The sequence below is a fragment of the Anolis sagrei genome, chromosome 5 (assembly GCF_037176765.1).
Source record: "Anolis sagrei isolate rAnoSag1 chromosome 5, rAnoSag1.mat, whole genome shotgun sequence".
NCBI classification, from domain to species: domain Eukaryota; kingdom Metazoa; phylum Chordata; class Lepidosauria; order Squamata; family Dactyloidae; genus Anolis; species Anolis sagrei.
The window spans coordinates 93,919,006-93,941,092 of record NC_090025.1 but is presented as its reverse complement, the minus strand read 5'-3'; the positions used below and the strand labels follow the sequence as shown (position 1 = coordinate 93,941,092).

At 42.1% G+C, this 22,087-nt stretch overlaps 1 protein-coding gene across 1 annotated transcript in view; it reads left to right on the top strand.

Moving 5' to 3' along the window:
• DMTF1 (cyclin D binding myb like transcription factor 1) overlaps window positions 1-22,087 on the top strand; it is a 70,676-nt gene that overhangs the window by 26,603 nt on the left and 21,986 nt on the right. Inside the window, exons 7-11 of the mRNA XM_060778201.2 lie at window positions 2,777-2,934; window positions 7,182-7,214; window positions 10,452-10,561; window positions 16,986-17,214; window positions 21,761-21,912. Of these exons, the coding sequence (XP_060634184.2) occupies window positions 2,777-2,934; window positions 7,182-7,214; window positions 10,452-10,561; window positions 16,986-17,214; window positions 21,761-21,912 (682 nt within the window). The remainder of the gene's footprint in view (window positions 1-2,776; window positions 2,935-7,181; window positions 7,215-10,451; window positions 10,562-16,985; window positions 17,215-21,760; window positions 21,913-22,087) is intronic.

Here is a 22,087-nt window from a genome sequence, read left to right as displayed (position 1 = left end):
GGGCAAAATATGGCCCTCTAGAAGTTGTTGGATTGCAATTCTCATCAGTCATAGTCAGTATATCCAGTAGTGAAGAATGTTGTTCAGCACAATTTGGATGGTCACACTTTGCCTATTTCTGTTCTTGGCTTAGATCCTGCTTTCTCCTGAGTGTAGTATCACTTGGGCAATGAGTCTTTGTCACATACCGTTTTAATCCACGGCTTAATGCACCCCGTCTTCATTAAACAAACCTGAGGGAAGTAAAGTCTAAGCCAAGTCATTTGTATAAGGCAGGTGTGCCCAAAGTTTTAACCGTCCCTCAGCCTGTTTGGGGTCGAGACTGTAGTTTGAAAAAGTATATAAATGCATTCCTATGAACACTGCATGTGTCTTATTTCTAGTGCAAAAAAATTGAAAGAACAATACAATATATTTAATTCTGTATATACATATATTTAATTATATGTTAATCAATTAATTATAAATATAATATAAAAATATAAATAATTAAATATAAAATATAATATAATAATAAAATATAATTATATATACAATATATATTTTGTGTGTGTATGTGTGTGTGTGTGTGTGTGTGTGTGTGTGTATATATATATATATATATATATATATATATTGTGTGTGTGTGCGTGTATACATACAATATATTTAATTGTTGAAGGCTTTCATGGCCGGAATCACTGGGTTGTTGTAGGTTTTTTCAGGCTATATGGCCATAGTCTAGAGGCATTCTCTCCTGACGTTTCGCCTGCATCTATGGCAAGCATCCTCAGAGGTAGTGAGGTCTGTTGGAACTAGGAAAATGGGTTTATATATCTGTGGAATGACCAGGGTGAGACAAAGGACTCTTGTCTGCTGGAGCTAGGTGTGAATGTTTCAACTGACCACCTTGATTAGCATATAATGGCCTGACAGTGCCTAGAACAAACTTTTGTTGAGAGGTGATTAGATGTCCTTGTTTGTTTCCTCTTTGTTGTTGTGCTGTTGTAATTTTAGAGTTTTTTAATACTGGTAGCCAGATTTTGTTCATTTTCATGGTTTCCTCTTTTCTGTTAACATTGTCCACATGCTTGTGGATTTCAGTGGCTTCTCTGTGTAGTCTGACATGGTGGTTGTGAGAGTGGTCCAGCATTTCTGTGTTCTCAAATAAAATGCTGTGTCCAGGTTGGTTCATCAGGTGCTCTGCTATGGCTGATTTCTCTGGTTGGAGTAGTCTGCAGTGCCTTTCATGTTCCTTGATTCGTGTTTGGGCACTACGTTTGGTAGTCCCTATGTAGACATCTAATCACCTCTCAACAAAAGTTTGCTCTAGGCACTGTCAAGCCATTATATGCTAATCAAGGTGGTCAGTTGAAACATTCACACCTAGCTCCAGCAGACAAGAGTCCTTTGTCCCACCCTGGTCATTCCACAGATATATAAACCCTTTTTCCTAGTTCCAACAGACCTCACTACCTCTGAGGATGCTTGCCATAGATGCAGGCGAAACGTCAGGAGAGAATGCCTCTAGTCTAGACCATGGCCATATATCCCGAAAAAACCTACAACAACCTAATATATTTAATTAATTAATACAATATATTTAATTAAATTTAATTTTAATTTAAATACAATATATTTAATTAACCAACGTAAATGTACCAGTCTTTCAATGGCGTGCTTTTGGCTGATGAGAGAGTCAAGTTAATTAGAATTATAGCTGTTGTCTGCCTTCAAGCCGTTTTAGTCAATGTCATATGCTGCCTCAAAGTCTGGTGGAGTCTCCTTCTCTGAAGGTTTTTCAGCAGAGGCGACATGGCCATCTGTTGGGAGTGGCTCTCCCCCTTTCTTCTCAAGAAAAAAGCCACATTGAAAGGCAGTCTTTTTGGAAAATGCAAAGGGGGGGGGTGATGTGGGATGAAGGTGGAGCAGAGAAGGATGGGAGGTATTTATTTATTTATTTCATGCATTTGTATCCTGTCCTTCTCACCCCTGGAGGGGACTCAGGTCAGCCTCAGAATCGGCAACCATTAAATGCTCAAACAAAGACAATTATAATAACAATGTACATTTAAAGCAATAGCTAAAATATCAAATATAAATAACCAATTAAAATCACACAAGTTCAAGTCATAATTCAAGTCAGTCCATTGCCAGTCCAATAAAGCATTCTCATTATTATCCTTATTATCGCTGCGTCTGCTGCTCCAATGCTTGGTCCAACAACCAAGTTTTAAGTTTTTTCCTAAATGATAGGAGGGAGTGGGCAAATCTGATTTCATTAGAAAGGGTTTCCACAGCCAGGGGGCCACCACCGAGAAGGGCCTGTCTCTCGTTCCCACCAGCCGTGCTTGCAAAGGTGGTGGGATTAAGAGCAGGCCCTCTCCTGATGATCTTCGTCTCCAAGGAGGGTCATAGAGGGAGAAAGGTTCAGACAAGTAAGCTGGGCTGGAATTGGAAGGCTGAGAGAGTATAACTTGCCGGTGTTATACTCTCCGCTGAAAGAGCGCAAAAACAAACCCCTTCAGAACAAAACTCCTTGATAGAGTCAGCATAAATTGGACCTGATTTAAACACACAACAATGGGATTTTTGAAATCATCACCAAGTGCATCCATATTGAAAAGGTAATAATAAAACAGTATTGCTTATCAAATCTCATCAGCAGAGCTGTTCATGTTTTCCACATTGTGTGTAATATTGCACTACAGAACCCTCACTTGTTGATAAATCGCCGGCTTGTATTCATTTTAAAATATTGGGTAACTAAGTGTCCTCCAAATCTTAATATGACTAGGCACGTGGAATCAAAGATGCCACTGAAATCATCTTTGAGATGTCAAAAGATGAAAGAAAAGATTTCTACAGGACCATTGCATGGGGTCTGAACCGGCCTCTCTTTGCTGTTTATAGACGGGTGCTGCGCATGTATGATGATCGAAATCACGTTGGCAAGTATGAAACCTAACGTTTGACCCAAACGGTATGATTTAGGGTGTGAATGGTCAAATGCCTCTCTTAAATCATAGCACTGTGTTATGACCTCAAAGCCCAAGGTGGGAAATAAACTTGGGAGATGGGGATGTACTTAGCATGATGTGAAAGAGGAATAATTATGGGACCATGATTTAGATTCCCAGTACTAGAAAAATGAGATAACCTCGATTGATTCTTGAACTCTTCTTGTGTTGGGACATGGGAGTAAGACCTACTCACCCACCATCACTATTGTATATCGGACATTATGCAATATCAAGTCTACACTATACATACTAACATGTGCATGTATGTATATTGCACCAAATGATCCATACATCTCTTGTTTGTTCATGTATATTGGACCAAGTGAATTTAGATTAATGATAACATGTGGGTTCTGTATATGGAAAGGGTGCGTGAGCTGATGACTTCTTCTCATACACCATCACAAGGATTAGCATGCTGTGGACAAAGATGACCTTCCTCCCCACCCCCACCCCCCATTTGTTTTTAAACATTTAGATAAATTTGATAAACAGTGTCAAATTATTATTGTACCTTTTTCTAAAACTGTGTGTAAGTCCGCATCTGGAATCAAAACCACAGGCAGTCCCCTAAGTTACGAACAAGATAGGTTTTGTAGACTTCTTAAGTTGTAAGTTGGAACAGGTACATTTTTTAAGTGTAACTACAACCATATATATATATATATAATGTGTGTTTGTGGGATTAACATAAACCACTGGACGAATTGACACCAAATTTGGACACAATAAACCTATCAGGCCAATGAGCGTCCATCACCCCTAAAAACACACAAAAAAACCAGAAGAACAGACTTAAACTGCCCCCCCCCCCATAAACTATATATACATATACACATACACTCATACATACAGGCAGATACACACACACACATATATATATATATATACACAAGCACACACAAATATACACATACATATAAACATGCACACATATTTACATATACACATGCACATATACACATATACCTATATACTTATGTATGTGTGCATATGTATATGTATATGAGTGTATGTGTATATGTATATATAATTTATTTGGGGGGGGGGTTAAGCCTGTTCTGCTGGGCTTTTTGTGTGTGCTTTAGGGTTCCCACAAACGACCATTACATTTTTATTTATATAGATATACACATGCATACATACACACATATACATATAGACATACTTACACAAATATACACAAGCGCACACATATACACAATATACATATACACATATAAACACAGAAATACACACGTATACACACATATGCGCACACACATATATTCCCATCTATCTATATCTATATATGCAAGCACACATATACACATATACACAAATATCTACACACACACAAACACATATATACACACAAAAACATATACACAGACTGGGCCACAGCAACGAATGGCAGGGGACGGCTAGTAGATATATGTATAAAAGCTTTGGATCGCATAGGGAAGGCTTAAGGTCCTTGTTGTGTTTGTTTTGCATCGGTTCCCCTGTTCAGAAAATTTCACCTCACTTTCTGTCCCGGTGAGAATTTGATTTTGAAAAATGTGCCTTGTTATGGGAACAAGTATTAGTGAGAAAGCCTGTATGTATATATAAATCCACATCCAAATGCGCTTCTGAGACAAACTGAAAGGAGTTGGTAGCATGAGCTTTCATGGGTTTAAGTCCACTTCATCAGATGCATGGATAAGGTAGACTGAAGCCTATGAAAGGTTATTCTACCTTCTTCTTTCTCTCAGTCTCAAAAGTTTGCATACTGATCCAGATTCACAGCCATGCCTTTGAATTCTACACATCTGAACATTCTTCTGTAGTGACAACATTATGTCCTAACACTCGTAGACATATTGACAAGTAATTGTATTATGTATTTGTCATTAATGGACATTTCCCGAGGAACTGTGAAACTGTCGCACACTTTCTTGAAGTGGTTGATTCTTTATTCCACTTAACATAAGGCTAATAGGAAGTGGTAATTCTAAACAACTGATACAGGGTTTGACAAGACACCATGCTTGTGGGATCTATTTTTTCCCTACTAAAGTTTAAAGATCTGCCAACTGGAGCAGTTGCAGCAATTCCTAGATGACACAGCCGGACTAGATCCCTTCCAGTCCGGCTTCCGTGCGGGGCATGGGACAGAGACTGTGCTGGTCTCCATCACGGATCACCTTCGATGCCAGCTTGACCAGGGCGGGTTAGCGCTGCTTGTGTTATTGGATCTCACAGCAGCATTTGACACAGTCGACCACAATCTTTTGACCCACCGCCTTGCTGTTGCTGGAGTCAGGGGGACAGCTTTAAACTGGCTGTCCTCCTTCCTTCACAACCGTGGACAGCGAGTGGAGAGGGGAGGCCTGGTCTCTGAGAGGTCCCCTCTCTCCCCTCTGTTGTTTAACATCTATATGCAATCACTTGCTCAGCTGGTTCGAGGTTTTGGGCTTGAGTGTTATCAGTACGCCGATGACACTCAGCTGGTGCTGAAGATGGAAGGCCGACTGGATTCTGTACCCGATTGTTTCCATCAGTGCCTGGATGGCTGCGTGCTAGCAGGTTGAGGGTGAATCCAGCAAAGACGGAGATCCTATGGCTAGATCGACCGGACAGTGGGGATATCCAGCTGCCTACCCTGGATGGCGAGGCGCTACACCCGTCATCATTGGTAAAGAGTCTGGGAGTCCTTTTGGATCCTCTGCTGACGATGGAGGCCCAGGTCTCCGCCATTAGCAGAACCGCCTTTTTTCATCTGCGGCAGACTAGACGGTTGGTCCCCTACCTGTCCAGGGACGACCTAGCTACGGTGATCCAGGCCACGGTCATCTCAAGACTGGACTACTGTAACGCCCTCTACATTGGCGTTCCTCTGTCGGTGATCCGGAAGCTCAAGTTGGTACAAAATGCAGCTGCTCGGCTTCTTGCGGGAATTCCGATGAGATGCCACATACACCAATCTTACTACAGCTGCATTGGTTACCAATTGAGCACCGGATCACTTTCAAAGTGATGGTACTCACCTTTAAGGCCTTGCATGGTCTGGGGCCGATGTACCTGAGGGACCGCCTCACCCCCTACCAACCCCAGAGATCCCTCCATTCTGAGGACCAAGATCTATTGGAAATTCCTAGTGTCAAGACCTTGCGTCTATCAGCAACCAGACGCAGAGCCTTCACAGCAGTGGCACCATCACTCTGGAATACTCTGCCACCTGAAGTCCGTGCCTTGCGGGACTTACCAGCTTTCCGCAAGGCATGTAAGACATACCTGTTTCGACAGGCTTTTGATGTTTGATACTGCTGTTTTTAAATTGTTTTAAATTGCTTTTAAATTTTGTTAGATTTTAGCCATTCTTGTAAGCCGCTCCGAGCCCCAGGGGAGTGGCGGCATATAAGCTCGAATAATAAATAAATAAATAAACTGGTGCCTGTTGCAAATAATATTTATTTATTTATTTCACATATTTCTATCCTGCCTTTCTTGCCCTAAAAGGAGACTCAAGGCAGCCTTCCAGCAGGCAGCGATTCAATACCAATACATCTAAATATAAAAATAAACAAATACAATTAAAATTGTAGAATTATATAGAGCTTTTGAGTTTGTTCCTTCATTCAGATGCCTCTACTACATGAGGAAAAGTGTCTTGCTCCCTGAATTCTACCTAAAATATTTTTGCAGAACTTTAAGCTTTACTACCTTAATGCCAGATCTTGGCCAATATGTTCAATCTGTATTTTGCTTTTTAAAAATACATTGGGTTTTCCCCTTCAAGAGAAGTTTCTTATTTGTATTTTAGTGCCTTTGATTTTTTTTCTTTCTGTTCTTACATTGTATTTGAATACATTGTGTTGCTTCTGTTTTTTCAGGCCATTAAGGAATACATTAAGGAATCAGTTAACTAAATAAATATAGTAAGGCATAATTAATAGAAATATCACTGTATTCTCAAAGGCTAGAGTGTTGTGTAGTTTCCAGGTTGTATGGCTGTCAGGAGAAAATGTTGCTAGAACACGGCCATACAGACCAGAAAACACACAACACTCCAAAAAGATCACATTTCACTTGGTTCTGAAAGCCACTATCATTTTACTCCCTTTGAATAATGTCATGCTCAGAAATGTAAAGTCAAAAATTTGGTGTGTGTGTATATAATTTGCTAATTAAACCTGTTGTTTTTGTGTTCCACAGGTACACTCCTGATGAAATTCAAAAACTCAAGGAGTAAGTTATATTTTCTTTGAATTGGATCTTATAAACAGTTCAGAAGAACCTTAAGGTTCTTTCTGGGACGTCCATTCCATCACTGCTTGACAGCTAAAGCATTTTCCTTTCTTACTTTCTCCATCTATATAAATAAAAATGTAATGTTCGTTTGTACTATTCACAGAACTCAGAAACCACTGGGGCAATTGACACCAAATTTGGACACTATATCTCTAACAACCCAATGTATGTTCTCCACTCAAAAAAAAAAAAAAAAACGAAAACCAAAAGCAGAAATGACTTCTAAACTGCATGTCCACAAAGGAGAAACTGCATGTTTACAGAGACCCATGGCCACGCCCCCTCCTCCTCGCGGGGAAACAGCCAACCTTTAAAGCCAGGCGCACGTGCACGGCCACACACACACACACAAGCGAGTGGAGTGGAGGAGATGGAGGCAGTCTCCTCCTCCTTACCCTGTTGGAAGAGGAAAGAGCGGATGAGTGCGAGCAGCAGCAACGGAGCAAGGAAGAAGGGGAGGAGGAGGCGAGGAAGGTCCACGGTGCTTGAATGAAGGACCTTCCTTCTCTCCCTCCCTTCCCTTCTTTCCTCCCTTTCCTTCCTTCCTTCTCCTTCCTTTCCTTCTTTCCCTCCTTCCCTTCCTTCCTGTCCCTCCTTCCTTCTTCCTTTCCTTCTTTTCCTTCCTCCCTCCCTTTCCTCCTTCTTTCCCTTTCTTCATTTCTTTCCCCTTCATTTCCTTCTCTCCCTTCTTTCTTCATACCCCTCCTTTCTTTCCCTCCTTCCTTCCTTCTTCCTTCCTTCTCCTCCCTCCCTCCCTGTCCCTCCTTCTTTCTTTTCCTTCCTTCCCTTCTTTCCCTCCCTCCCTTCCTTTTTCCTTCCTTCACGTCCCTCCTTCCTTCCTTCTTCTTTTCCTTCTTTCTATGTAAGATATAAATACAATATTAAATGGAAGGGACAGTTAAGAAGTAACGAGAGAAGGAGGGAAAGAGGGAATGGAGGGAGGGAAAGAAGGAAAGAAAGAAAGATAGAGAAGCAAGGAATTAGAGAAGGAAATAAAAAAGTGAAAGGAAAAAGAGAGGGAAGGAAGGAGAGAAGGAACGAAAGATAGGGAAGGAAGGAAGGAAGGATGTAACCAAAGAGCAAAGAAAGGGAGGAAAGAAACAGGTAGAGATGGAAGAAAGATGAGAGATAGGGAAAGAAAAAGAGGAAAGGAAGGAAAGGGAAGGAAGGAGAGAAAGAGGGAGGGAAGGTTGGCCACAGCAACACGTGGTGGGTACAGCTAGTTCCTTATGAAAATCAAAAGTGACATTGAATTGTTAGCCAAAAGCATGTAAATAAGAGAGTTGTGTGCCTGTGGAAGCAAGGCTTCTGTAAAAAGAGTTTTTAAAGGTTACTCTTTTGAACTACACCTCCCCAAATCCCGCAGGAGCCATGGTGCCTTGGGAGATTTGGAAGCTACCCTGGGAAAAAGGAAAGCAATGTGTCAAGATTCTGTGTCTAGATATCAAATAACAACTGTTACCTCATTTGAATTGGAAAAAATAGAGAGAGTCATGGATTATATTCAAAGTCCATATTATGGTATCTTTATTGGGACAACCAATATACAAAAAATGCATCACACTTTATACATTGAGTTTCCAATGGAGTGATCTTTCAAACAGTTCTTCACTGACGTTGATATTATTTCTCTGCTGGGTAGAATTGGGATTTTCAGGGAGGAAGAACGAAGTTTATTGCATACTTGTGAAATAACTGGAATACTCATCTTGGCACCTAAAAAGGGGGAAAGTAGACTGATTAATTGGCTATCTCAATTCTTTAATCTATATAAATAAAAATGTAATGTTCATTTGTGGGATTAACAGAACTCAAAATCCACTGGGGGAATTGACACCAAATTTGGACACGATACAACTAACAACCCAATGTATGTCCTTCACTCAAAAACAAAACAAAAACAAAAAGCAGAAAGGACTTCTAAACTGCATGTCCACAAAGTAGAAACTGCATGTCCACAAAAAGACCCATGGCCAAGCCCTCTCCTCCTTGCGAGAAACAGCCGGCTGTTAAAGCATGAGGAGCCAGGCATGCGTGCACGGCCACACACACACACACACGCACGCGCAAAAGTGGGCACCATGGGAGTGGAGTTGGAGGCTTGCTGCATGGTGCCCCTTCTCTTTCCCTGCTATGTCAGGAGGGCAGTCTCCTCCTCCTTTCCCTGTTGGAAGAGGAAGGGGCGGATGAGTGGCAGCGGCAGTGGCAGAACCCCAAGGCAAGGAAAAAGGGGGGGAGGAGGAGGAGGAGGAGGAGGAGGAGGAGGAGGAGGAGTTGAGGAAGGTCGAGGGCACTTGAGTGAAGGACCTTCCTTCTCTCCCTCACTCCCTTTCCTTCTTTCCTCCCCTTCCTTCCTTCCTTCCTTCCTTCCTCCCTATTTTCCTTTTCTTCCTTCCTTCTCCTTCCTTTTCTTCTTTCCCTCCTTCCCTTCCTTCCTGTTCCTCCTTCCTTCTTCCTTTCCTTCTTTTCTCCCTCCCTCCCTTTCCTCCTTTCCCTTTCTTAATTTCCTTCCCCTTCATTTCCTTCCCTCCCTCCTTTCTTCATCCCCCTCCTCCCTTTCCCTCCTTCCTTCCTTCCTTCCTTCCTTCCTTCCTTCCTTCCTTCCTTCCTTCCTGTCCCTCCTTCTTTCTTTTCCTTCCTTCCCTTCTTTCCCTCCCTCCCTTCCCTTTTCTTCCCTTCCTGTCCCTCCTTCCTTCCTTCTTCCCTTTCTTCTATCTATGTAAGATATAAATACACTATTAAATGGGACAGTCAAGAAGTAACATGAGAAGGAGGGAAAGAAGGAAGGAGAGAGGGAGGGAGGGAAAGAAGGAAGGAAACAAAGGTAGAGAAGCAAGGAAGGAGAGAAGGAAATAAAAAAGTGAAAGGAAAAAGAGAGGGAAGGAAGGAGAGAAGGAACGAAAGATAGTGAAGGATGGAAGGAAGGAAAGAAAGAAGTAAGAATGTAACCAAAGAGCAAAGAAAGGGAGGAAAGAAACAGGTAGAGATGGAAGAAAGAAGAGAAATAGGGAAAGAAAAAGAGGAAAGGAAGGAAAGAGGGAAGGAAGGAGAGAAAGAGGGAGGGAAGGTTGGCCACAGCAACGCATGGCGGGTACAGCTAGTGCACAAAGAAACCGCTTGTTTACTATTTGACAAGGCACTTGTGGTGAATACTAACCATATTCTTCCATTTAGGTTAAGGATAAAGCATGGCAATGACTGGGCAACGATAGGAGCAGCTCTTGGAAGAAGTGCTTCTTCAGTGAAAGACCGATGCAGGCTGATGAAGGATACCTGCAATACAGGTATAAATACTACAATAATTGACAAAGGAAAAAAATCAAGTTAAGTCTTGGTATGCTGGTATTTTTCTCAGTTGAAATAGTTTCATTGGCATATAGATTGGCTTTCAATAATAGATATTTAAATTTCAGCGCCATACCGCATATATTTGTCATAGAAGTTTTGCATTAAGGCGATAAAGCTTCTTATAAACGATCCTTCTCCTTTTAATAATAATAATCTATATAAATAAAAATGTAATGTTCATTTGTGATATTAACAGAACTCAAAAACCAGTGAGCCAATTGACACCAAATTTGGACAGCCTACACCTAACAACCCAATGTATGTCCTTCACGCAAAAAAAAAAAAATGATTTTGTCATTTGGGAGTTGTAGTTGCTGGGATTTATACAAAGAGCATTCTGAACTCCACCAATTATGGAATTGAACTAAACGTGACACACAGGACTCCCATGACCAACAGAAAACACTAGAAGGGTTTGGTGGGCATTGACATTGAGTTTGGGAGTTGTAGTTCACCTACATCCAGAGAGCACTGTGGACTCAAACAATGATGGATCTGGACCAAACTTGGCACAAATATTCCATATGCCCAAATATGAACACAGATCGAGTTTAGGGGAAATGGACCTTGACATTTGGGAGTTGTAGTTACTGGGATTTATAGTTCACCTACAATCTAAGAGCGTGCTGAACCCCACCAACAACGGAATTGGGGAAAACTTCCCACACAGAACCCCCATACTTAAGGCCATCCAGTCCAACAACCTTCACCTGGGCAAGAAAACATGATCAAAGCCCTCCTGACAAAGAGCCATCCAGCCATAGATATAGATAGACAGATAGATAGATAGATAGATAGATAGATATGATTCAGAGAGAGAGAGAGAGAGAGAGAGAGAGAGAGAGTACTATAGATTTGAAAGGGACCCCTAAAGAATGACAATGATAAGTTGTATGTTCCAGAGTAGGCAAACCAGACACTCTCCACATCAACACTGACAAAGAAACAGCAAGAAATACTGTTTACCCACAAGCAGAAAGACATTACGTATATTAGAAACGAACATTTTCTCATTACATTATTTTCCAGATTACCAGACAACCACAGCAACTCGTGGCAGCGGACGGCTAGTAATAATATTAATAATAATAATAATAATAATAATAATAATAATAATAACTTTATTTATACCTCGCTACCATCTCCCCAAGGGGACTCGGAGCGGCTTACATGAGGCCAAGCCCAACAACACATCAAACAACAAGCAATAAGAAAATAAAACAATACAATTAGTATAACTCAACATATAGACAATAACACGCAAGGGTTTAAAAATCTATGGCCAGGTCAGATGTAATAATTCAAAATTTTAAAAATAAATGCTGGGCATGAACAGAGATATGTAGGATGTATCTTGTAGGAGGATTTCTGGGACTTGAAGGCCAAAACATCTGGGGACCCACAGGTTGAGAACCACTGGGCTAGAGAGACATATCCTGACACATCTTTGCTCTCTTCTGTCTACTAGCCGCAGGATGGCCAAGATGTGTGGAATGTCTGCCTCAATTCAATGGAAAGATCATGGGTGTTGGGTAGTCAGCTATAGCCTAGTTTTACATGCAGAACTACTATGCTACACTGTGTCATTAACAGTTCTTGCCTTCTGCTTGTAAATCATACAAGTATGTCTAAAAGTGGGTGAAATTGTATCTCATGATGCAGGAAACATCTGACGCACCCTGTGTCTCAGATTTATCAGTATTTATATTTGCTCTCACAGCTTCTTTTGGCTAGTTTTGGGCAGAGTCTTTTCAAACTTGTAAATGCAGAAAAAAGGCTGGAGGAAAAATAAATACAGTGGCCTCGTGGTATCTGCAGGGCATTGGTCCCAGGATCTTCCATGGACACCAAAATTCATGGATGCTGAAGACCCGCTATATACAGTAGTCTAGCAAAATGATGTCTCTTATATAAAATGGCAAAATCAATGCTTGTTTTTACGAATTAAAGAAAACATTTTCAAGCCATTAATCGTTGAATTTTTGGGTAGGGGCCAATTTCAAATACAGTGTTGCCTTTAGTTTAACTTGTTCCATGACCAAGCTCTTTACAACAAAGGAATTCATACACAATAGTTTAAAAACATCACATCCAATAATACACTAATATAAACACATTAAAGTACTATCATATAATTATATAAGGCCAAATCGTTAACATAAAATCACTATTCATCCCCATCCGTCCGTGTGGTCAAGAGTTATTGCCTCACTCATCAAATGCCAAATTCCAGAGCCAGGTTTTCACCAATCTAAAGGTCAGGAGGGAAGGAGCAGTTCTAATCTCTAATGGGAGAGAGTTCGAGAGCCGAGGCACCACCACCAAGAAGGCCCTGTCCCTCGTCCCCACCAGACGCGATTGCGAGGGTGGTGGGACCGAGAGCAGGGCCCCTCCAGACAATCTTAACAACCTTAATGGTTCATAGGGGAGAATCCGTTCGGACAGGTAAACTGGGCCGGAATTGTTTAGGGATTTATAGGTCAACCCCAGCACTTTGAATTGTGAATTTCCTCATTGAAATGCTATTAATTCATTCTCTCCCCCCACCCCCAACCTACCCTTCTCAATTTCTGTCGTTACATGTTTTAAAACAAGAAAATGTACTTTATAATTAACAAATAATGTATAAATGTTCCCTCACATAGAACAGTAAAAAGGAAAGATCAACTTTATTTTATTCTTTATTATTTTTTGAAGAATTTACAATTATATAGACATATACTGTACATTATTTATTTATGTATTTATTTCATATGCTTCTATCCCACCCTTCTCCCCACAAGGGGGACTCAGGGCAGCCTCACGTAGGCATCAGCGATGCTTACAACATATACATCACAAGAATAACAGTTAAAACAATAAGGTCCAGCCCTTCTACCATATGGGAGGAGCACAACCAAAGCACTCCTGACAGATGGCCATTCAGACTTTGGTGAATAATAGAATAGTAGGGTAGAAAGAGACCTCCAAAAGCCATTTAGTCTAGCCCCTTCTACCATATGGGAAGAGCACAACCAAAGCACTCCTGACAGATGGCCAGCCTCAGGTTCATAATAATTTATATGAGGCACAAGCACACACACCTTTACGGGCCAAGGAAGTGCGAGTGGTCAATTTTGTGCGGCTGCTCAGGGCCCACGTCTCCCCAAACCGACTCCCTCGTCCAGTGTTTGAGCTGCCAGCAATGTAAACAGGGCTCTGCCCTCACTGGCAGTAGCACAGCAGCCCCCTGTGGAGCTCCCTCCTTCCCTCCCTCTGAGCAGCGGGGCTTCTCCCTGCCTCCCTCCCTCCCTTCCCTGCCGGCTGGTGCTTCTTTCGGCGATGAGGAAAAGGCAATGGGGGTGGGGAAAGCAAGCAGCCAGAGCGCTGAGGACTTGTTAGTCGAGGTGAGAGAGACACTGGAGGAGCTCTCCTGCGCGTGTGCACCCTCCCCACCCTTGTGCGCACGCTCCATGTTGTCCTCTCCTTTTTTAGAACGTTTTAGTTCTTTTTGGTGGTTTCTTTTATTTTTTTATTATTGTTGGTCATACTTTGTGGTATAAGAAGTTTAGAGGCCAAATTTGATGTCAGTTGACCCCATAGTTTGTTTGTTTTTAGGCCACTAACGACGACTATAAGGTTTTTATATATATAGATAATATCAGCATGCCAGTAAAACCAAAAATCATGCCGGGGAATCCCCCTCTTTGATTTTCTTTCACCCCCATTCTCCACCTCTTCAGAGCCATCTCTTTTTCTAAAATTCCACCAAAAGTTCAGTTCTTCTTGTGGAGGTAAATTCTTGTCTTCTTTTTCCAGAACTTTTTCGAAGAATATTCTCCAAATATTTTCAAAGTCATTCTTTCCATAGTCCCTTCTTTATTTTTAACCTTGATGTTAGCTTATCAATCACTGCCATTTTCCAAACTTCTTTATAACATTCATTAATTTGTATTTTCATTTCCTCTTCTATAAAACCTATATTTTGCTATTAGTAATCTAGCTGCTGTTAGTAGCATGTCTATTAAAAAAATTCCCATTTGTCTAAGAAAGATCAACTTTAAATTGGTCAAAGCACAAAGTTGTGGCAAGAAAGCACAAGGCACAAAGTGAAGAGAAGAAGCATCATTTTCTTCATACTGTACTCATTTCAGCCTCCCTCCCTCTCTCTCTTCATGGAACCAAACATACCAAGAATAAAAACCACACAAAATCAACTAACCCAAAGTTCCTCAAAGCATACAAAAGAAAAGCAGACAGCAAGTTCCCAAAATGAACAAGAGCATTTTGGGAGCTTGAAGCCCTATAGCCCTGTACTATCACGCTAAAGCTTCTTCTGGCGCTATCTATTAACACAAAACGCTGCTCTTATGTCAAAGCTAAACCCAGGTTGAGGTGTGGTTCTTAACTCAAAATGCTCTTAAGTTGGGACACTCTTAATTTGAGGTTCCATTGTAGAAGAGAAGTGGAGCACTAAAGATACCTTGGCACATTAAGCCCAAGTTTTGAGAACACCACACTTCTCTTGTATTATATGCATAATCTCTGGTATCGACGTGAGGCTGATCGGACGGTAATTGTTTGGGTCATCCTTTTTTCCCTTCTTGAAGATTGGGACCACATTGGCCCTCCTCCAGTCTGCTGGAACGTTTCCCGTTCTCCAAGAACTCTCAAAGATGATTGCCAATGGTTCCGAGATGACTTCCGCTAGTTTATTTATTTATTTTAGTTTAGACTACTGCAACGCTCTCTACGTGGGGTTGCCTTTGAAGACGGCCCGGAAGCTCCAATTAGTCCAACGCTCGGCAGCCATGATACTAATCTGGAGCGGAGCGCAGGGAGCATACAACTCCTCTGCTGCACCAGCTCCACTGGCTGCCGATCTGCTACCGGGCTCAATTCAAAGTGCTGGCGTTGGCCTTTAAAGCCCTAAACGGTTCTGGCCCAACTTACCTATCCGAACGTATCTCGGCCTATCAGCCCACCAGGACCCTAAGATCTTCTGGGGGGGCCCTGCTCTCTATCCCGCCTGCTTCACAGGTGCGGCTGGCGGGGACGAGAGACAGGGCCTTTTCTGTGGTGGCCCCGCGGCTATGGAACGCCCTCCCCATGGAGATAAGATCAGCCCCCTCATTGATGGTATTCCGGAAAAGACTAAAAACCTGGATGTTCGAGCAGGCGTTCGGTTAACTCAGTGCAATAAGTGTAATGATTGAAGGACTGGCAATTTGGACGACGAAACTGGATCGCAATTTTAGTCAAGAGATGAATTGGATTGTTTATTGATATATGTATTGTGGATTGTGTTTTTATGTTTTTAAACTGTATACTGTTGTTTGTTATAAGTTGTTGTAAACCGCGTTGAGTCGCCGGCTAGGCTGAGAAACGGCGGTATACAAGTATAGCAAATAAATAAATAAATAAATAAATATTTGCTTTATTTCTATACCGCATTTTTCAGCCTAAATTAGACGACTCAATGCGGTTTATACAATGCAGGTTATCACAACAATAAACAGTTAAAACACATCATACACAACACAAAATCAACTATTATTATCAATTCATAACGCCTCGATAACAGAGCAAAATCCATTCTCATAATCCTTGTGCCATTCCTATGTTCAATTTTACCGTCTTCCTGTGTTCAGTTGCACCGTTTAGCCAAACGCTTGCTCGTAGAGCCAAGTCTTAACCTTCTTCCAAAACTCCAGCAGCGAAGGGGCCTGTCTGATGTCTACAGGTAGGGCATTCCGTAGCCGAGGAGCCACCACCGAGAAGGCCCTGTCCCTCGTCCCCGCCAACTGTGCCTGTGACGCCGACGGGACCGAGAGCAGGGCCTCCCCGGACGATCTTAATGTTCCTTATAGTTCCTTCAATACTCTTGGGTGTAGTTGATCTGGCCCTTGAACTCATTTAGAGCAGCCAGGTATTCCTGGACAATTAGTTCCCCAGTTTGGGGTTGGATCTTCTCTAATCCCTCATCCACTCCATCTTGCTGAGATTGAAGGTTACTTTCTTTTTGTGAGAAGACCGAGGCAAAGAAGGCATTAAGCAGTTCTGCCTTTTCCCTATCCCCTGTCAGCATTGCCCCATCTTCACCCCGAAGAGGCCCTATCACCTCCTTGTTCTTCCCTTTTCTACTGACATAAGAAAAGAAGCTCTTTTTGTTGTTTTTAATGTCACTGGCAAGCCTGAGCTCATTTTGTGCTTTAGCCTTGCGGACCTTTTCCCTACAGGTGTTGGCTATTTGTTTGAATTCTTCTTTGGTGATTTCCCCCTTTTTCCACTTCTTGTGCATGTCTCTTTTGAGTCTTAACACAGTTAGAAGTTCTTTGGACATCCCTAACCCTTTCCTTTTCCTTCCTTCCTTAATTTCAGGCAAATGGACAGAAGAAGAAGAAAAGAGGCTTGCCGAAGTGGTACATGAATTAACTAGTACGGAACCTGGTGACATTGTCACACAAGGCGTATCCTGGGCTGCTGTGGCAGAACGAGTTGGGACACGGTCTGAAAAGCAGTGCCGCTCTAAATGGCTCAACTATCTAAACTGGAAACAAAGTGGGGGCACTGAATGGACTAAGGAGGATGAAATAAACCTGATCCTTAGGTTTGTGCTCCCTTTCTAGAAAACAATTTGTATTTAAATGGAGAGGTGGACTTGAAAGTATCCCTTTAGATTTTCAGTGATTGTAATATTTCTGAAAATTCTCCCCCCAAAAGCTACCGTGTTTAGGTGTTTTGATTCTCATATGATTCATAGATTGGCTAATTGGTTTACAGATTGAATTTTAGATCTTGCATAATGTTATCAGGGTAAATATCCACTGAGAAGGTACATCAGAAGTGGATACATGAAAACCACAGTCCACTTAATGTTGGAACAATTTATATTTTTAATTATATCTTCCTAAATCCCTCAGTGATGCTCTGAGAGTAATTCTAGGAGTTTCAGTCCAGAAAAAGTAGTCTTTCCCACTTCAGCCTGTTAGTAGGTTGCAGTCCTGAGTATTGGGTAGCTCATTCATGAGATCTTGTCCACGCTGACAGGGTGTTTCTCCTTTCCTAACCACTAGCAGTCCTTCTTGTTTACTAGTTGCACATTGATATGCCCCAAATAGCATAGCTTTTCAGTCTTACAGACCAATGCGAACAAGAGCAATGTGACATTCCTTCTGAATAATCAACCAAAAATGGGACAAACTCCTGAAATCTTTTTTTCAACTTACTGAATAATTTAGGATTGTCGAAGGCTTTCATGGCTGGAATCACTAGGTTCTTGTGGGTTTTTTCGGGCTATAGGGCCATATTCTAGAGGCATTTCTCCTGACGTTTCGCCTGCATCTATGGCAAGCATCCTCAGAGGTGGTACCTCTGAGGATGCTTGCCATAGATGTAGGCGAAACGTCAGGAGAAATGCCTCTATAACATGGCCCTATAGCCCGAAAAAACCCACAAGAACCTAATTTAGGATTGATAAATTCATTGCAATTAAAATAGGAAAAGTTGTGGACTTCACTTTTTTCCTCCCATGAAGGTATCAATCCCATTCCAGAAAATACTATAAGGGGGCTGATACCAAAAATGGGGATTCTACCCAAAACTATAATCCTATATCACTAGGATTATAGAATAGGAGCCCCCAGTGGCGCAATGGGTTAAACCCTTGTGCCAGCAGTACTGAAGGTTTAAATCCGGGGAGAGCACAGATGAGCTCCCTCTGTCAGTTCCAGCTCCCCATGCGGGGGCATGAGAGAAGCCTCCCACAAGCATGGTAAAACATCAAACATCCAGGTGTCCCCTGGGCAACATTTTTGTAAACTGCCAATTCTCTCACACCAGAAACGACTTGCGGTTTCTCAAGTCGCTCCTGGCACACACACACACACACAAAATTGATATAGGATTATGATCCAACATAATTTTGGATAAATCCTCTTTTCATTGGAGGCTGAATGGAACGATGCTGTGAAGTGACATATTCCTCAAAAAAAAAAAAAAGCCAAGAGATAAGTTTTTTGAAGACAACAAAGCCAATGTGCAGCAGCCAGACTAATAACTGGGGCAAATTACAGGGAACGGTCAACTCTCCTTAGAGCTTCACCGGCTGCCGTTTGTCTTCCGGTCCCAATTCAAGGTGCAGGTTATCACCTACAAAGCCCTAAATGGGTTGGGACCCGCCTACCTTCATGACTGGGTCACTCTCCATGAACCAGCCTGAGCTCTTAGATCCTTGGGGGAGGCTCTCAATTCGCCCCTGCCATTATCTTGTAAGCACAAGGGAGCAAGCCTTCTCCTCTGTGGCCCCCCGACTCTGGAACTCATTGCCCGGTTTGATTAGGAAGGCCTCCACCTTAGAAACTTTCAAGAGGGATCTCAAAACCTGGCTTTTCCAATGCGCTTTTGGAGAGTAGCCATACAATCATACACAGTTGCTCCCCCTCAACTTTTATTTTTGTCCCGAGAGTATATTTCCCCACCTGTATGAAAGTCTATTTTTATGACCCCGTTCCCTTATGAGTTTCTCCCTCACAAACAATCTGCTCCATCCATATCTCATCCTGATTTTTAGTGTTTTTAACATTTTAGTATTTTATCTTGCACATGCGGCCCGCTCATAGTTATTTTATTGTGTATGATTTTGTTTTATTGTTTTTTGTACTCATATGTTGTATTATTTTACTGGGTTGTTATTGTGTTTTGCTTTTATTTGATTGTAATATGGTCACCTCCAGATTGGACTACTGCAATGCGTTCTACGTGGGGCTGCCCTTGAAAACGGCTCGGAAGTTCCAACTGGTCCAACGAGCAGCAGCCAGGATGTTAACTGGCGCTCCTTACAGAGAGAGGTCAACCCTCCTGTTCAAGGAGCTCCACTGGCTGCCGTTTATTTTCCGAGCCCAATTTAAGGTGCAGGTGCTTACCTACAAAGCCCTGAACGGTTTGGGACCACCCTACTTGCGTGATCGCATCTCCGTCTACGAACCCACACGTGCACTTCGGTCATCTGGAGAGGCCCTGCTCGTGATCCCGCCTGCGTCGCAAGCGCGTTTGGTGGGGACACAAGACAGGGCCTTTTCTGTGGTGGCCCCCCGACTCTGGAACACCCTCCCCAAAGATCTTAGACAGGCCCCTACATTGGCAGTCTTCAGAAAGAACTTGAAGGCCTGGCTGTTCCGATGCGCCTTCCCAGATTAGGAAATCTCCAATACCAAGTCCCATAAGCACTTTATTAGAACTAAGATTGCTGCACATCGCACTCTGCACTTGCCCTATAAGCCTTATATACCACCTGTCACATCAGCACTTTTAATCCTATACCCATTACCCTGGCCCGGTCCAGTTCTATTGTGTTTTAGTGTATTGTTTATTGCTTGTTGTTTATATTGCTTTAATTGTTTTTAATTTGCCTTATCTTTTGTATTGTTATATTGTGTGTTGAGGCCTTGGCCCTTGTAAGCCGCATCGAGTCCTTCGGGAGATGCTGGCAGGGTACAAATAAAGTTAATAATAATAATAATAATAATAATAATAATAATAATAATAATAATATGCTGTTGGGCTTGGCCTCGTGTAAGCCGCCCTGAGTCCGCACTGGGGAGATGGAGATGGGGTATTAAATAAAGATTATTATGGGTTGTTGTAGGTTTTTTCGGGCTATATGGCCATGGTCTAGAGGCATTTTTTTCCTGACGTTTCGCCTGCATCTATGGCAAGTATAATAACTGGGCAGATGGCAATACGATCAATCCCACCATCTGACACCAAATTATAAAGACTCCTTTACGATATGGCACCAATCAATATAACTGGACAGGGGGCAAATAGATCACACCAACTGTCCCTCTAAAATAAAGACTTCACTGGCACCTATAGAACGTTTGAGGAGATGTCTCTCTATTTAAACTTTCGCTGCCACCATAACCTAAATGAACAGGAACCCTCTAACTGGTTAAACTATTCAAAAGGCTTCTTGGACCACCAAGTACTGTGTCTTTTAAATGGCTTCTTTGAAGGAAAACAGATGAGGTTGCTTTAAAAGGAAAAGGGACTAAATCCACAAATGTACACTGGACTCAGGCTTTTAAGTTTCAAAAATAACAAGTAACGTTTATTGATAGAGGTACAGAATGAAGTGAATGCAGTTCAATAAGCTTGGCTGTTACAGATAAAATGTTCTTGAAAAGCGTAGCGGTTGCATGAGAATGGTTCTGTCTTTGTTACAGTTTCTACTACAAAACCCAGCTATTTCTTCCCTAAATAGCTGTACCAAGTTTGCCACAGCTCACTTGGCTGGCAAACTTCAGGCAAACTGCCTATTCTAAACTTGAACTCCTAAAACTGTAATCCTGCTCTAACTCTAACATCAACCAGACTGACACGCTAAAAACAGCTTCTTTCTTTCCCTCCAAACAGTCCAACTCCGCCCCCCTTTAACAAACCAATCCTGGCTGTTTCCAGGCTGGCTCAGGCCTAGGCCACTCCCCCTCTCTGAACTGGAATTTTCCCTAAACTAAGATGGCTCCTGCTGCCCTCTGCCAGGCCTTCTAAGCTGAAACTAACTAGCCTGTCTCTCCTAGGCCCTGCCACCTACGCTGGCAAGGTAAGGGATCTTCACAGCAAGCATCCTCAGAAGTAGTGAGGTCTGTTGGAAGTAGGAAAATGGGTTTATATATCTGTGGAATGACAAAGAACTTTTTGTCTGCTGGAGCTAGGTGTGAATGTTTTAACTGTCAGTTGGAACATTCACACCTAGCTCCAGCAGACAAAAAGTCCTTTGTCCCACCCTGGTCATTCCACAGATATATAAACCCATTTTCCTACTTCCAACAGACCTCACTACCTCTGATGATGCTTGCCATAGATGCAAGCTAAACATCAGGAACAAAATGCCTCTAGACCATGGCCATATAGCCCGAAAAAACCTACAACATCCCAGTGATTCCGGCCATGAAAGCCTACGACAAAATATTATTATTATTATTATTATTATTATTATTATTAAAGGCAAGGGGACACAAATGAGAATAGTGTGGGATAGGGATACTAGGAAGCCCTACAAGGAAGGCTTTTTCATTCAATGCAATAATGTACATTCCTTCTGAACAAGATGGATCTGCTAACATCCTATTTTCTCTCCTCTGTAATCCTGCCAGAATAGCAGAGCTAGAAGTGTTTGATGAAAATGATATCAATTGGGACCTGCTGGCTGAAGGCTGGAGCAGCGTGCGTTCCCCACAGTGGCTTCGCAGTAAATGGTGGACAATCAAGAGGCAGATTGCAAACCACAAAGAGGTTTCATTTCCTGGTAAAGTCTTAAGGGGGTTAATATGTTGTAATTCTCAGAAGCTTTGAGTAGTTTGTTTAACATCTCTATGCATTAAGGTCCATATTCACAGTTTATATCCTGATGTTTTCAAACCGGAACATCTTTTAAAACTGCCAGACCTGAGGCAAGGGTATTCTATGACTTTTTACCTATT